The sequence below is a fragment of the Erpetoichthys calabaricus genome, chromosome 2 (assembly GCF_900747795.2).
Source record: "Erpetoichthys calabaricus chromosome 2, fErpCal1.3, whole genome shotgun sequence".
Lineage (NCBI taxonomy): Eukaryota > Metazoa > Chordata > Cladistia > Polypteriformes > Polypteridae > Erpetoichthys > Erpetoichthys calabaricus.
The window spans coordinates 297036865-297055613 of NC_041395.2; the positions used below are offsets into that span (position 1 = coordinate 297036865).

Below are 18749 nucleotides of genomic sequence, written 5' to 3' on the forward strand. Positions count from 1 at the left end.
AGAGCCATAGTCAAAGTCATCATGACAACTGTGATTCATCCCAGCTATGCAATCTTTTCAGGGTTTCTGTTGAGTGTGTAAGATAAGGAATTACAAATGTCAAACAGCTTTGGATGTAGGTGGTAAATATTTAAACATGTTTTTCAGTGGAAAGTATACAGTTTTAAAAGACACCTAAGTGTATAAAAGCTGAAATTGACTACTGTAACAGCTTACCTTGCAAATACAAAATTTAAATAAAAGCTTGTGGCTGTGGATTGGCCAGTGAAAAACAGTTCATTAAAAACAATACTACAATTGCCATGTTATAAACTTGTTAAATCCCACAAATTTGTACTATCCATAAATTACGAATGGCAAAAAACAAATTCAGTGATTCTTCAAATGGAAATATGTGGCATCGATACAGTATCACATTAAGTTGATAATCCTTCTATCTAGTATATGGAAACAAACACAACATTAAACTATACATTCTGTTTTTTAAACAAAGAAAAATGTAATATGCATAAAAGTATAGTAAACAAGAGAAAAACAGAATAAATGTAGGTTTTAATCTCTTACATGTACTACACAATTAAGGAATGGATAAAACATATGTAATACAGTATGTCCATTTACTTACATTATATGAAAAGTAACCATGAAAACTGACATTTTTAAACAAATTAATCAATGTTTAAAACCAAAGTAAATATACATGCAACATATTAAAGTGTAATAAATGTAGTGATTATATTATAATCTTACAGCAAATCATTTAAAGATTTGCTTTTCAAATAAGAATATAAGACAAATTCATTGTAATAAAATTCTTAATCTGTAGATTTTTTTTTTACTTTAGCTTTAAATCTCAGTTGACTCATAGTAATATAAAAAAGGCATTACTTGTGCACTCTGAAAAAGTTCCCATCTCTATTCACTGATAGAGAAACACGTTTTCTTTTTAATTATTTAAATGTAAATAGCATTGTGTTGGCAATGGCAAACTAAGCAATTGCTCAAATTACTCTTTTCTGAAAAAAAAAACACTAACATAATGTGTTTAATATATTTTATTGGCTATAAAAAGTTTACTTTAGCAAATTTAATATGTCACCATTAAAGCCCTGTCAAAAAACTCTTTGGTTTGATGATTAAGGTACAGGAAATGCTTATATATATATATATATATATATATATATATATATATATATATATATATATATATATATATATACACACATATAAAATAAATGGACGGATAGATAGATAGATAGATAGATAGATAGATAGATAGATAGATAGATAGATAGATAGATAGATAGATAGATAGATAGGATCATACTTTAATAAATAATGACAATATATTGTAAATTATTTGTTAAAAGTAGTAACAGGTAATGGTGGTACACGTGACAGCAAAAAATAATTATAATACAAGAAAAATACAAGACTAAACAAATATAAAGAAAAGAATCTACTAAAGAAACAAAACTGAAGGCATTACAGATAAAATAAAATAAGCTTTAATTCATCACTTTGTTAGCGGACAGAATCACCAGGTTCCATCAATGGCAGAGTTGTAATCTCCAAAACTACTACACCACCTGAGAAACAAAAGACTACTAATGTGGCAGTCAGGCAGCACTGCACATGCCAATCATTTTAAATGTTTTATTTTTTTTGTTTATCTCACCACAATAGTGAAAAGCTTTAACTAAATATTTGTGTTTCTATAAAATTATCAATACTACCAAAATGCTTTCAGATGTTCTATTAGCTATAGATTAAAAAGTTGTGCTTTGCACATTAACAAATGATATGGATATAACCTACAGGTAGATTCTTTCTAGCAGCAATAATTAACATGTTATATTAACTGAAAAGAAATACCTAACCCAGGTACACTTATGGAGTGGACAGTATATAGATATAAACATTGTGTAAATAGTAGTGCTGCTTTATTGATGGCTTCCAATTTTGGCTTGCTCCACAGGTCATAAGGAGCAAGACAATAATCTTCACTGTATTGATCCTCTTGAATTCATTGATTTAAAAAGGAGAAATTAGTAAACAGGCTAAATGTTTACATAAAAATACATTAGTTATTTCATAATAATGGTGATTTTCACTGGAGTATTTATTAAAAATAAAGCATATAAAGGAATCATTATTCTTTTTTTAACAACTGTGCTTCTTCCCAAAATATTATGATACACAAAATATTTGATTGTGTTTTAAGTGTATAAGAAAAGGCAAAAATGCATTATTCAAATGATAAATCAAATGTATATTTATTAAAAAGAATGCAAAATGTATAATATAGGAGGAAAAACTATTCAATAAATGAATGAAGATCTGGCCTATAATGATTTAAACTAAAAATATGCTTCTGTTATAAGGTACAATTTATTCACCATGTTCTTATTTAAAAAAAGTTTATGGGAGTGTGTATAGTACATCTAAATATGAAAAGTAAAAACACATGTTTAAAATATGTAATAATGTCCATTTTTAAATGGTTGCATATTCTGGGATCTTTTTCACCTACATAAGCAAATTTAGTATTTATTCACAATTAATATATTGTATTGTATTATGAGGGAAAGAGAAGGATTACTCCATAACTTTTTTGCTTATACAAACAATGTATACACATTTTTCTAGTATAGTTATTACATGTGCCACTTATGAAACAAAGTGAAAAGATGATTTTCAACAAAGAAATTAAATTTAAATTTCTGAGGGAATGCCAGGCTAAAACAGCTAGCAAGGAAGTACTTACCTCTTCACGTAACTTTATCAACTGCAACATGAACGCACAGAGAAAAGATAAAAAGGAAAGAAATGGCAGGAAAGAGATCAGTCATGCGGCAGGGTACAGAATTAACCTTGACGATTTATCTGTTTGCATGTTTAGCATTTAGAAATCACAGACAAACACATTAAACGAAGCTAAACACAGATTCATGCAGAGTTTTTGAACAAACAAAGATCACTTCGAGCGCTGTCACATTAAACAAAGAGCGAGGAATGGAATTTTCTCTCTCTCTTCTTCTCTCTCACTCTCTCTCTCTTTTTTACCACATCTAAAGTACTATCATCAAGGAAAAAAATCAGAGTCACATCACAGCACTCAATATGGCAAAGAAGAAAAAACAAGAATCATCTTGTTCAGTTTTAAAATACTGAACTAGAACAGCACTGGTGCTGAAAAATATTTTTATATGAGCAGACTATTTTGATAATGAAAACAATTAATGTGATTACGAAACTTTTGATTTTCATTGAAATTTGTAACTTTATATGGCACAAACCAATACGTTTGAGGGTTCCTCAATTAAAAATTTCTAACCAATTTAATTTTGCTATTATAATTATTTGTATGATTTTATACAAAATTCCTATGCATGCATACTTAGATATAATAATTTCATTCAACTTTAAAAATGCATTTACATATGACTTTAAAAGTAACTCTTTATAAATGATAAATATTAAAAATATAACCCTCTTATTAAATAAACACCCAAGATTAATAAAGTATCTATCTATCTATCTATCTATCTATCTATCTATCTATCTATCTATCTATCTATTTCAAAACAGTTTGCAAAAATGCACATTCATAAATACATTTTTTATCTCAATAACTATCATTTTATTGATAATGTAAAAGGAGTGCATAATTAAATCTAAAATTACCCTCTATAATAAAGTATTTCAAGACAAACACCTTTGAGGAACGCAGATCAAGTTTATATGTATTTGTCAGTCATTGCAGGTAATTCTTTATCCATATTTTCTGAATGATTAAAGGTTAACAGATCTAAGGGGAGGCTCAAGGGCATTATTAGCTACTCGTCTCATCTTACTTTGTACTGTTTGGTCATTTTGAACTTTCTATTTTCATAATTTGCTAAAGTATCAGAAACAGGCATACATGATCATAAATTATCAACTATTCATACCAAGGTTCTTGAATTTGTTAAATTATTACAGTAATTCTGATTTTGTACAAAGCAATTTTAAGTATCTGCAAAGCTAGCTAAATATATTCAATATTAAAACATGGATGATGCTCTGGTACGAATATACTGTAAATACCACAGCATTCTAAACTGAATTTTTTATTTCAATGAAGACATAAAGACAGCATAAAATATTGAAGGCATTTAAGTGTGAACATATACTATATAAGATGTTGAAAACACATACATTACCGACTTCATTGTTTTAACTAGGAGTCTACAACATAAGTTTTATGAAAAATATAGTAAATCGTGCCATAAATCAATAATTAGCCACTATATATTCTATATGCTTATCCATTCCTCTACTACAAAAAAGTATATGCTAGCATAATTAAGGACTACAAACAAGATAAACATTAGAATTAGATGACACAAAATTAGCACACGCTGAAAGCTATAAATTTCAAGTGAAGAACAGTCATATTTCATCACAACACAAATGATTTAGTTCTACATTGCAAACATTAATGTACATTCTGCAAATGACAAAAAATACATTTCGAGGGAATATGATTACTGAAATATAGAGAATATTTCCTATTTATTACCTACATATAAGTTAGAAAAAATTAGACATTTTGAATTCAGAACTAAAACCATTGCATCTTAAGCACTGACAATAGACTCTTAGTGTTCAAAAATAAAGAAAAGATAAATATAAGGGGGGTCCTTTCTTTGGGTGGAAGGAATGCTTTATTGACGGTAAGTAATTTTTAAGGTCCTCTACTTCACATTAATAGAATTACTTGAAGGGGCAAAGTTTAAAACTACAGCACACACAGAGTTATTTAGAGTTTCCCCAACCATCTATGTTCAATGATCACTTGCAGTGCTGCTGCTGTTTTCAATAGGGTCTAAACAAAACTTGTTCAATCTTGTTTGTGCTGCTTGGACGATTTCAAGTCTTAAGGAAAGACATGTAACCGCTATATAGCTGCATTTTCTTTGATATGTTAAGCCACATAAACTAATAATTTATACCTATATTGTTGGAAATGATAATATCTTGATACAAGGTGAACATTATTCATTATAAAATTTAATAATTAAACTACTCTTTCCATTTTCCCTATTGCTGCCAGTATTTAAATTTGTGCCACTGCAATTTTCTGTTATGATAATCAGTGGATTTTCAAACAAAGACATTTTTTCATTCAATACAGAATTTGATACAAGTGGTAATCTGCTTCCTTTGTAGCTTGCTAAATCTGGTCCATGCCGGTTCAAACCAGCAAAATCTCTGGTGGCCTTCTGCTGTGACTGAAATCGAAACTGTGCTGCGGTGTGTTTGTGAGCAAGTGTGAAGTTCGAATGTGCGTGAGTGTGTGTGTGTGTGTATCTGTGTGGGTGGCTCTGTGAGGCGACTACACGTGACACGGTAAACTACCGAATTATTAAAAAGAATGCGATAACGCCAATTCTGTCTCTGTCCACACACAGATAACGAATAAATGCCGAACTCTATTAAAACAGCCTTTGCACATTATCGCAGGGCAAACACGCCATTTTCAGAACTTATGACGACTTTCTATTTATTCTGTTATAAATCCTCTGCATGTAACGAAAAGATTTGTGTCTAGTAATGATCTGCTCTGCTGGGACTATATGAAATGATCCTGACCTCTTTCAGATCTTTAGGAATTAAATTGACCAGCTAGCTCCCACCTTCCTTTCCATCACCATATCCTGCTCTATAAAAATGAAGTTTGGTACACTCGATACACAGCAAGACTAGGTCTTACATTATCTCCAAGAGTTTTAAATTGGAAATGAAGCAAAGGCAGTATCTATACAAAAACGAAGAAACAGCAAGCTACTGATTCGACTCCTCAGTGCCAATAGTAAATTGATTAACCATGTGGCTCCCAAATACCTCTGACTTATGTACATATTTTTTTCCCCAAGTACGAGATAGAGGGTAAGAAAACATCAACACTATGCAACAGTAACCACATAGAATAAAATATTTAGCTTTGAAATGATCTTTATATTGTCTGTTTACCCACCATCCTGGTAAATGAGCTATAAGAATAAACTTGAAAGCAGGTGTTCACATTATATATATTGGATCTAAATTTCATGGATTGCAGTGTGCTTTTATTACAATAACAAAATAAAATGTAAACCCTAAACAAAGCCATTTACAAACAGTTGTAAAGACATTACAAGGAATCAACTCAGTATATAGATAAAAAGTCTACAGAACAAAATATTACTCTTTTGGAATGGTTGTGAGTTTTATTTCTTCATAATTATTTCACACCAAAATACATACCTGTAAAGTCCAAGGGTAGAAATTGTCAAAGTATGTACAATGTTTCTCTGTTTAAATTTGTTATTTTTATCTAATACATGTATATTTGTTCTGTTAATTCATTCATTTAATGCGTGTTAGCAATACTGACCATGTTTATTGATTTATATATGACATGCATTATGTATTTTTCCATTTCTCAAAGTACTACTGCTGCATCATCCAAATTTAAAGTCCTAGGGAGCCAGAACCCATCCAAACTGTATTGTATACAAGGCAGGAAACAATCCCCAGCAAGGCGATACTGTGTTTCAGGGCAACCCAAGCTAAACAGAGTCACCAATCTGTGGGAGAAAAATCACTGGAAGTACCAGGAAAAAAAATCACTTACAAAATGGTCAGGTTGGGAATCTAACCCAGTGCCCCAGTACTGAGTAAGATTGCCTACATACATGTGAATACAGATGTGCATTTTCTGAAAAAAATAATAAAAAAATAATGTTCAACCCCCCTCCCCCATGTACTATCTGTAACAAAAACAAATTTAAGGTATTTTTTTTATCATTTTTGTCTATGACTCATAATAATTACTGGGCTTTTGATTAAAAACAATTATTTTTTTCTGTTTTCAAAACTTTTGACAGGTTTTGGCAGAAAACCAAGCTTCTAAATTATATCTCACAAAAAATGTCAGCATTACTGCTTTTTTCCTAATTTGATGGAGAATATGCACATCAATTACACATTTCAGCTTGAGATACATATGTTTGTAAGATGTATGGTGAAAAGGTTTTTATTGAAATGGTAATAAGAAGAATATCAAAAAAGTTTATGTGAGACAATTCAGCGCTAGAAAATTTAATTCTAGTTTTACAAATGTATGGGATGCATATTAACTGTTTAAATGTAAAGCTAGTATGATAATTAAAATGGAATAGCTTACATGTCAAAGAGCTTTAGTTGAAAATACAAGTGCCTATATTTCAAGAACAGCTGTTTAGGTACAATATAAAAGTATTACAGAGGTAATAGGGATTACGTTTTTAAATGAGTTGTTGTTTTAATTATTTTTAGGTTTATAAATATTATTAGAAGACCCTAACATAACATTTATAGGTAACTACTGCGGAAACTCTTCATATATAACTTTTTAACAAATAAAAGTAGAATATTAGCAGAAAAACAAGTTCTACTGTAACTCTTTTATGTTGATAAGGGTCAGGGTATACGTTAAGTATATAAATTATACCTACATATAAATCAACTAAATTAAAATATATTTACATAATAATTATAATACACGTGTTTGCACACCAAACAACTTACACTGACAAATATACACTTAGAAAATGTATCTTAATTTCCACACCTTATGAATTGCAATTTTTACCACTCCACTAAAACAAATTTTTCCAGACTAACACTTAACTATAGAAAGTTAACAGAAAATGACAAGAAAACAGTGTACTTGGTCAATCTTTACAAAGTGGTTTATTTTGTCTGCTCTAAAAAGCTATTTGTATAATAAATATTTATTTGGCTCCAAAATTAACATTACAATGATGTATTTTTTTATACAGCAATATTGCAAATCTATCATTCCTGCCAAAGTATACCTTCAACTCCATTAACTATGTTTAGGTCACTGAAGAATAACATTTCATTCTTATAAATTGACTACTCTTGGAAATGAATTACTTTTTGCCTCAAAATGAGCAGTTCAGTATTAGGGGAATGGACTAAGTGTGGTTATGGGAAAGAACCAATTCTCTTTAGAACACTGGGACTTCATTTAGACATCAGCTTTGCATTAAACAGTATATCTTCCACATGACTTGTTGCAAATGCATTTAGTGAACAGCTTGAGTAGTCCTATGTGCCAGTGACCTTCCTCACCCTCCAGCCACCCACAATGGCTGACTGATTAGCATCCTACCTGACTCTCTGAGGAATTCCCATCATCCCCTAGGAGCTCATTCCGCACTTCGTCACTGTAGGCGATACGTGACCTTTTCTGGAAAAGAAGAAAAAGAATCTAAAGTATATATACAAATAATTAGCCAATCTATAGCATGAGAGCCCCCTAATGGAAAATAGTTGAAATAACTATTCATTTTGAAGATATGAAAATATATAAAATGTACATTAATATATTTTAAATAGATGGAATTGGAGGAGTAAATTTACTAAGCAAATTATAGGCTGCCACAAATAATATTAAACATAGGTTTCATTGCTGTCATCATTCTTTTATTGCACTAACCAGTTTGTGAGCATATAGAACATAATTAGCTGACACCAAGTAATGGATGGTGAGCTTTGCACTAATAGAACTACTATTAATACTTTGCTCTAATGAAATACAACATTAATTTCAGAATCACTACCTGTTAATGTAACTTTAAACTTTTTTTTTTATTTTCACTGACTTTATACTGCAATGTTGTAATGAGTTCAGTTTTCAAAAAAAATACCAGAGTCTCTACCATTATAATGGTAGTACTTTAGAAACACCCTGGAATATAAAAGAGAAAACTGTAAGAAAAATATTTCTGAAAATGTACAAACAAGTAACATTGTACACTGTCATACGAGCAATTTAAAAATATTAAATGTCATGAAAAATATAGCAAAACTGATTGTTTAATTATACACTTTTCTATATCTTAAAATGAAAAAAGTTCAGAAATGGAATCCAAGGAACAATGGCAACACCTATTATTGAATAAATATTTTAAGCATATGTTAAATCGAACAGTATCCTTCATAATGGAAGATTGTACGCAACATATAAATGCCAATAAGGCTAGTAAATATCCACAGGATATAAATGGATCACGCAGACACTGACCGAATTAAAGATAAGCCCTACAGATTATTACAGTTAACATTATATTGTTATTTTTGGCAATGATTGAGTTATCGAGCAAACTACACATCTAGAGTAAGTTTTGGCCATAAAAAACAGACTAGTGTCAAGACTGATTATAGTCTGCATGCAATTTTGTAAAAGTAATACGCCTATAATTGCTGTTTTTGTGGGCAGACAATTTTACCCTTCTCAGCTGGTAAGTATGGCCAAGACAATATAGAGTATATATTTAACTTCACCCCCACTTCTTAGACATTCTCACAGTACTGGGTAATGAAAGATTTAACAAAAAATAAAACATTATTTTTCAATACATGATCTTCTGCTGGGCAAACACCCACATATTCTATGTTAAAGAACAGCTTTGTTACTTCGGCAACTGTTGGCTTCCAGGTAATTGATGCTAGAAGCATCAGAGTGGGTTTGATTTGAATCAGAAGATTGACATCTCCTTCAGGCAGGAGGATATAAAAAGCAACATTCTAAGTGCTTTTAAATTATTGGTTTGCTTCAGCTAAGGATATAATCCATAATAACTGTGAGCTTTAAAGTGCTAAAACACAAAAATAAGATGAACTGAAAGGAAAAATGTGACTGAACAAACAAATATTATTCCAATAACACTATAATTTTGATTTATATTATTTACACCAACTGCACTATACACAACTAGCTTACTTACAATGACATAAATCTTTTGTCAAAGATCCAAGACCCGCAAAAAAGACTCAATAATGGAGATGAGAATTTGCAAAGAGGGCACATCACTTTGGCTAGTAGTACTGTAATCAATCTTATACTGTTAAAGGATTTAGAATATATGGCAATTTAGAAATACCTCACATTTCACCTTGTCTTACTTTATAAATATACATTTTAATTGCCATAATGTATGTGTGTGTGTTTGCCAGTATGTGTCTGTACATAAACATTTATGTGTAAATGATGTACTATAATATAGTGCAAGCAATCTCCATGCACATATATTAGGGTTAATTAATGTATACAATATATCATTTTTAAACCAATATGGAAAAAAATCAGTTTTACTGAAATAGAGTAAAGCAATTAGTATTTTAAATGTATGTATTGCCACTTACTCTAAATACCAATCCACATTATTATAAATTTAAAAAGTTGAGTTTTTCAAATCTAGTTCTTATTAACTTCTTCATTTTAAAATGAAACATTGAAATCATTGAAAGGTTGTGATTGTCTTCAGAGAAAATCATATTTTCTAATTGCTAATTGATAAAACCAAACCATATCCTCAAAAATATTAGATTCTAATAGAAAAGTAATGGGCAATGTACATGACAGTCTAAATTTTCAAATCTCAATAGTAGTAGCTTCAGACTATCCAGGCAGAGGTAATGTACAGCATTAAAGAAAGCGAAGACCTTTAAGCAGGCGGTGGTATCAGAACTGCCTCTTTAATAATGCATTTTATCCCGGCAGGGGGCTAAAACACTCAACGGCATGGAGGAATATCACACCGAGATTATTTTTGTTTTCCCTTCTTTTCACCAAAAAAGCAAACAAATTGGCAGAGGTTGTTCAATTAAGTAAGTGCTTCTTTCTTGTTTGATACATATCAAATAAAGGCAAATGTAAGCAATAGTACAGTTGCTACCACCTTAGACTACGGTAGTGTCTATTAGTGAAAAATATGTCTTAATAGCCCGATAAGTAAGCTATTAGATCAGTGGTGTTTTAATTATTATTTTGCTTATAACAATATTCCACCCATTCATCTATCCGTTCACTTTCAAACCTGCTTAATCCACTTCGAGGTCACAAGGTCCCAAGCCTTATATTTCCAAAACCAATGAAATTCACTTTTGTTAATAAAAAAAAACTAAAAAAAAAAACACCAGACACTATATAACCTTGTGTTAACTTCCCAAGAGCTGATGAATTGTCTGGTTTATAAACTGATAATCGATAACAAAACTCCTCTATTTTAATGATAAATGCATTTAAACTCATATTGGCAACTTGTTGGCTTTAACAACTCGTGCTAATTTATAAACTCTAGAAATACTTTTCCATAAGCAGAAGTCTCTTTGCCCATTTTTCAATGCATATACTTAAATGCCTGATTTAATGTACACATTAGATTAAAAGACATATTCCAATTTTTTAAACATTTTCAAAGATGCTATTGTTAATTTATTTTCAACCTGAAATGTTTATGATACTTTATGCAAATAAGCATCCAAATTCTCCATGAGAAAATCTGACATTTACTCAGAAAAGGAGTCAAACATATAACAAAAATAAGTAAAGAATCCTGTCCAAAAAATAAAATATAAATAAAAATGTGAAAACAAGAAATATGTTAGTAGAATATATATTACAGCATTGCAAACCCACTGGTCTCACAGTGTTTGCATATTTTATATTTCAAAATCTAATTAAAAGTCTTTGAGGTTATAACTATGATCCAATTGTTTTTACTACTAAACCTATATATTGCTGATTACCTGGATTCTTCAAGTAAAGTACTATTCCTTGTGATGTTAATAATATGGGATTAGGTTTTACACCATATGATGTATATTTATTTAAAATATGCTACAGTGTAGTTTTTTTCTTTCTCAAGGCATACAGCCGATTAAACTTAATATTAGAATACAGAGGTACTTAAGAGGTGTAATAAAAAATCAAAGTTCTTTTGCTTGACATTAATTCATAGCTGATTCAATACAGCTCTCTGCTATGAAACAAAACAGCCGTGCATGTGAAAATCAATAGAAAGAGCCGGTGGGATGAAGCATAAGAAAAACCAGAAAAAGGTCCTAGTCAGATCAGACCAGCATCTTTTGGCATGCAGTAGGGAGTAAAGTTGGGCTCTCTCGGTCAGAACATGAGAAAAGGTGAGATTAGAGGGAAATGTAGGAGGGATTTCTGCGGGTGCTTATATTCAGATACCTGGTGAGCAAGGGACCAATTGGCCATTAGCCTGTAGCTACCAACATATGGTTCAGTGAACTCTACCCTCAAAGAAATGGTTTTCAGATTTTAACTGTTTGCAGGGTGAAAATTTTTACCAACAATTTTTAGATTATTGTGTTTTGCTTGTCTTTCTTTCTTTTTCTTTTTTTTATTTGAAGCTCCAGTTCAGCTACTTAAAAGAAATTCATAAGCTTTTTTCCTTGTAACCTCTTTATTCTTTATAAAAACAGGCTTGCTTTTAGTTTTGCCTGCCTAATTTGCATTAAAATACAGTAGCTTGCAAAAGGTTTACCCACATCACGAGTACTGAATATTTATACCTTCCAGAGGCTTAGTTTCATCTTTGTTTTATGATTTTTTTTTCCTGTTACTATTTATTGTGACAGCAAACTAGAGAGGATTTCACTTTTCCCATACTCTTAGATAAATAAATTAAGTTGAGGTTTAATGAAAGTATAAATACGAAATGGTCATTCAGGCAATAGTGTATATATATTTGGTTAAACATAAAAAAATAACATAAGAAATTACATGTGATATGTCTTAAAGGTTAGTTAATAAAATAATAAATAACACAGATAAATGCATCTTGCATCGTTAAACTTACTTTTCTGCATTTTTTTATGCAAGAGTATGGGATAGCAGTGCTTTGCTACAAGATAAAATTCCACTAAAAGTGAATTAGTACACAATTTTTACAGCTGGAAATGTCAGACTTTCACCTCCAGTTTGAAGCTTCCAAATTCATAATGCATTTCATAAATAGTTTATGATTTTTATACTTAAACCAGCCTTGCAAATCAAGAATTTTTGTCACCTTTTTTAGTCTTGCTTGTCACTTACCACTGTCTACTGGTGCCGCATGCCATTTTCAGTTTGTGTTTAACTTTTGAAAAACGGACCAGCTATATGCAGCTTGCTGAGCAAAATATTTATCATTTTGTCAAGAAAGCTAACTTTAATCCCTTTTTTGCTTCAGCAAGTTTAAATGTGTATGGTTAGCTAGGTCAAATGTACTGTACTGTAACCTAAATTAAAATGCCAACCACTAAAATACCACAGTAGTTGTAAAAAAGTCTCCTCTTTAATAAATGGAAGGAAAAATACTTTCAAAAATACTGTACAATCAGGAAGACATAAAAGTTAAGCAATATACACATACTGTATAGCTGTGCTGAAATGTTTATTTAAAATAGCATAAAATCTGAACATATCTAATTCAGACGATGTTGTTTATTAAAAAAAAACAGTAGTCTTTCTGCAAATACTGAGAAGTAATAATACTTTGGAGTATTCAGTGGTTTATCATTATGTATGATTTAGACTTTCATCTCTTTATGTTATAGGAAAATTACTGAATCTCATAATTATGACCAAATTTGGTTTTAACATAATGTTGATTTCCACTGTTTGCATGTCTCCGCAATTAGCAATCAACCTATGACCATATTTTTTTTCAATATTACAATTATAGCTATTTCACAAAACTATTTTATATAAAACACTCCACACTGGTGTTTTAATTTAAAATATTACAGATAAATAGACAGACAGATCGAGCACAATTTCCAATTTTCTTTAAGAAAATACAGTAAAACACTTTACAAATAAATCACTACAGAATTAACATTGCAAACTGATACATCTCAATCTTATATATCACTAATAAATGAATACAATATATGCTCTACCCCAGATGAATGAATAATTTATAAGAATTAGAATGCATGCAGTTTGTGACAATGCATGACAGGAAGGATGCAGGCAAGTATTCACTGTACCAAGTTCAAAAGTTTAAAAAGTTCAAGGTATATATTAAACATTCATATAATATCCAGCATGTCTACAATAACAGTATATATCTGACAGCACAATACAACACAAATCTATTTTTTGTTAAAAAATAGCTTTAAGAAACTAAGCATTTGCTATTTCCATAAAAATGCAGTGTTTAAATTAGTAGCCCCAAAATGACAGCACATTAAGCAATATCAGATGTACAGTATGAAAAGAAAGAAATATCAAACACCTTTTAAAGTGCTTTTAAAAATAACAGTATTAAGACACATGTTCATTTTTTAGTTAAAAAGACAAAGGTGAAAAAGACTATTTGGCCCATGAGGCTCACCCACATTTGACCTCATTATTTCTGATCCATTAGTGGCAGCAGAGATTGAGCAAGAACTAAGAAGAGTAAAAAACCCTCCAGCTGTTTTACAGCTGAGAAACCTCTGGGAGTCCAAAACTAACAATCGCACCTCCTTCGGGCTGGGCACAGAGCATAGATTCAAGGGTTTCAACATATACACATTTAACTACAATAGTTTGTACCACACAAAGATACTCATTATCAATACCTGTACATTTCTGGGTATATAACTATAAAATAACAGCCGACTATAATAATTAAGAAAAAGTACACAATCCATATGGTATTTGATTAGTTGCAATAAATTATTGCTTTTTTCTACATAAATGTCTCCAAAGGTATTCATATCATGATTGGTAAAATTCCAGTAAAATATGTCAATATAACATTTATGTTCTTCAGAAATTTATTATTTTTACCTGTTATTTATATTTTTCATTATAAAGAAGAAATTATAGAACTCCCATATTCTAACAGAATATATTTAGATAAAATGTAAACTTTTATCCTATGTTGTATATTAAGTTACATTGTTCTTACGTACACACCCACAATATAATCTATCATACATGAAAGTCTCCTATTTACCATCTTTTATTTTGACAAGCAACATCTGCATGACCTGTAAATTAAATGCTTCCTTTTAAACGAGATACAAATCAAAGTATTTGAGGAAATATTTAATGTTCTATGTACAAAATAATAGGATTCTCATTGTCATAGAAATTTTGATACCTCGTATAAATGTTGATATTTCATACCATGGTTGTCTATATTCATCTGAATTCACTTTACTCTGAATCAGCCGATAACTTTGAGACCAGGTTGTCAATCTGGCCTGTGTTTCTTTAGGTGGTAGTACTGTGCCTTTGAATTGGGATAATATACACAGTATTCTTAAAAACTAACAACAATAAAAAAATAATACTATGGATAAAAATAAAATAAAATATTTCCCATGGTGTAATGCCTTTATAAAACAAGCAAATCTAAATTTCCAGAGCTACCTCTAAAGTACAGTGTAATTTATAGAGCACTTTTGTTGTTTAGTAAAGCACATGAATGCCTTAAACACTATCACCATCTACTGGCAAAGCTTACATTAACACTAAAAACTTGTGTAAAAAGGTCAAATTACATCTGCAAAGTTCAAAATCATCTGAGACAACAATTAAAGAATAAGGTAAGATGTATTAACAAATTCCAAAAGTACACTGTTAAATAAATGCAGTTGTCCCGGCTGTATTGTGATCCTCCTTATTCACAATATGTCCTTATGAAAAGCTCTGTAATTCAATACACATGTACTATATTTCATTTAAATAAAAATTGAAATGAAATGGGTAAAAATAAAATTTTGCTATATAAGAATTATAATGAATAATAAATTTGGACATTAACTGAGTTGAATTCAGATAATGAATTTAGAAGTTAACTGAAATACTACATCATTGTATTTCATCAGTGATTTTTTTTTTAAATTTTATTTTGGATTTTTAACATTGTGTGCATGATGTTAATCTTCAGCTTATTTTTATGAGACAATTTCTTTAATAGCTTTCTGTAATTTACTGAAGCTTAATTCGTTTACCAACTTAGAGTTAGATGTACAACTGTAAAACAGATGAAAATAATCATATATCAAATTTGTTTTATACAAGTAATGCTACAGTCTAAAGTACATTCTCTCTCTGTACAAATACATTATTTAAATGTAACTTTTTATTAAGATGGCAGATGAAAAAAACTTAACTTATTCCATTCTTTCTGTGAAATGAAACATTGTTGACTTGTTATAAATGATATAAGTACCAAAAGTTGATTTTTCTTTTTAAAAGAATTTGGAAAAAATGCACACTGATACTAATCTACATAATAAAACACAGTAACTCTTATTATATTTCATAGTAAGGTGCACATCAAACTGCTGCTTAAGATTTTAAAGGTTAAAGTTACCTAACCTCCTTAATACAAAACTAGGAGCATGCTTTTAAGAAAACAATGGAGTGTAATCATATGACAAGAATGTGTTAGGTTATTCCCAAAAATGTAAACAAACAATTTTAACCAAATATAAAAGAACTGGGTTAACTGAGGGTCTTCCAGTAGGGGCATGCAAGATCTGTATAGTGGGAAAAATACCAGCAAATTTGCAGGATCAAACAGTTTAGTGCAACATCAAAATTGCAATGAAAATTAAAGAATGATAAAACACAAAAAGGCAAATGATTATCTAAAAATAAAACATACAGCTTTGAGAATTATGTACAGTACGTTAAGGATCTGTACATGCAAGTAAACTTTTCAGAGAAGTATATATAACCTTTTGGAAGCAAAAATGTGAAGGAGGGCAATTTTAAACAAGAAGAAGGAGAAATTACATCAGGGAAGTAGGAGGCAAAATTAAACAAAAGACATTAATAAACATATTGCAAAATAACAGATGTTGGAGGGAAATCAGCTCAGAATAAAGAAAGACATGGCTGATGCACCATTTTGTTTGTTATTCCCTACCTATAATAAGCAATTAAATTATATATAAAAATTAATTTATGTTTAAAGATAAAAGCACTGGGGTACTGCAATACAGTACATTTTTGAGTTGCATCTAATAAATATGTATAGTTAAAAGTGTTCCACAATAGTTTGAAAGTAACTTTTACATATTTATTTTGTTTGTTACTTGAAAGAAAATTTGAATATGGGCTTCTGATTCTTAGAGATGTAGAAGGCAATCTTGATATATTTGCACATGACACAAACCTGGTGGGAATAGAGGACATAGAGAATACTGCCAAGATAATTCAAAGAAGTAGGAATCTAAAGTAACCGGGTGCACTCATCACAAATCAAATCTAATATGTACTGCATATTGCTTGCAAATAAAAAAAGGGGGGAAAAAAACTTAGAGAGCAGCATGAATCTGAAATTTCTTCACTTGTCCATATTAAAGAGAAGAACTGTGTTTAAATACTATAATACACAAGGTTTAAAATAAAGTTAACTTTAGAACATTCCTTTAGGTATTGTATTCTTGTGTAGTTTAAAATGTGAATAGCTCCATGTTTGATGAAAAAACATTTTAATGCCTACCTTGGTTATCAGTGTTGTGGGGCAAACAACCCCATTAAAACAATTTTTTTCATTTTAAACTCAGTACTTCAAAAAAAATACACTCAACCGACTTAAAAATATTCATTTAGAAGGAATTTATAAATGTTGACTATCATTTTACCCCTTTAAAATTTTTGGTTGTTTTATTCAAGATTCATTTTAACTAAAAAAGTAACAGCAATGATAAGAGTGAGTGAAAACCGAACTTGTACCTAAAATACAAATATACAGCAGTTAAGTCTAACTAACACAAGGGTTTTCATGGACTACAGTGCTCAAAGTTTGAGTGAAAGTTTTACCCAGACAGGTAGTCAAGGTGCCTCTTTAAATCAAAATGCAAAGCATGCCAAAAATCTATCAGTAGACTACCAACACCACAAATGAGTCACACACAACACAACAGATTGTGTTGGAAAGAAAAATCTGAGCATTTAAAAAGGAAATATTCCTCTATATAATATAAATTACATACAGTGACCACCTGGGAGAGCGCCACTGCCTCACAGCAAACACAATTTCAGGTAAAATAAAAGGTAGCTTAATATGTAATAATTTCTTAACAAGGTTCAGTCAGTCCAGCACAATAAATATGCACAATTAGTCACCTGCCGGCTCCTTCCACCTGTATCGTCTGCTGCCTCTTGACTCTGACCCACCAGTGAAGATGAGGTGCCAACTTTTATGCCAGACCCGGAAGTACTTCTGGGGATACCACTCCACTCCGCTGATGCTTGCAGGCTAGTCTAGTGCAGCGGCTCAATCCCAGGGACACTGAGGCTGCAGTGCTGCAGGGTGTCACGCTTGGGTCACAGAAATGCACAGAAACACAGGAGATTGTAGAGACAGGAACTTTATTCAAACACTTCAAACAAACATGTTTCTTTCAGAAGTAAAACGAGCTCAGTATGCAGTTAGTTCTCGATTAAAGAATAGGCAAATATTACAGGGGAGCACAACGGGAGCGGGACCCTCAACAGGAGAAGAGGATGTCTGGGGGAGGAGAGAGAAACAAAGCAATCAGTCAAAAAGGACAGGTGCTGTTCAGGCTTTTAAGTATGCGTAGCGTCACGCGAGAAGCATATCACGCGACAGAGCAGCGGTAAGTAAGCCCAGCAAGAAAAGGCTCGATGTGAAAGAAGTCTATCAGCATTTTTTAAGACGGTTTTTTTGAGGAGCATCCGTGTCTTCTAGGAGTGCGTTCAGCTCCCCTGCTGACAAGGAGCTGGCAGTGCTCATGAGCTGGCTGCTCAACGAATGTATGGCACTGACTGATCAGCTCCTACATGCTGCAAATGGCACTGGGAAACGACTATAGCCGGTTGTGGCGGTTTAAGGGTTAAGAGGAACAAAACGGAAAACACAAGAACACTCAGCTGGACATGCACC

The 18749-nt window shown here is 31.1% G+C and overlaps 1 protein-coding gene across 6 annotated transcripts in view; it reads right to left on the reverse strand.

The window, feature by feature from the left end:
• vti1a (vesicle transport through interaction with t-SNAREs 1A) overlaps positions 1-18749 on the reverse strand; it is a 508387-nt gene that overhangs the window by 342701 nt on the left and 146937 nt on the right. For 4 of the 6 annotated variants that reach the window (XM_051922191.1, XM_051922192.1, XM_051922193.1 and 1 more), the window contains exons 4-5: positions 8207-8284; positions 2768-2788 (exon numbers count right to left, since the gene is read on the reverse strand). In XM_051922191.1, coding sequence (XP_051778151.1) covers positions 2768-2788; positions 8207-8284 — 99 coding nt within the window. The remainder of the gene's footprint in view (positions 1-2767; positions 2789-8206; positions 8285-18749) is intronic. The other 2 variants (XM_028795828.2, XM_028795830.2) reach the window with 1 other exon arrangement.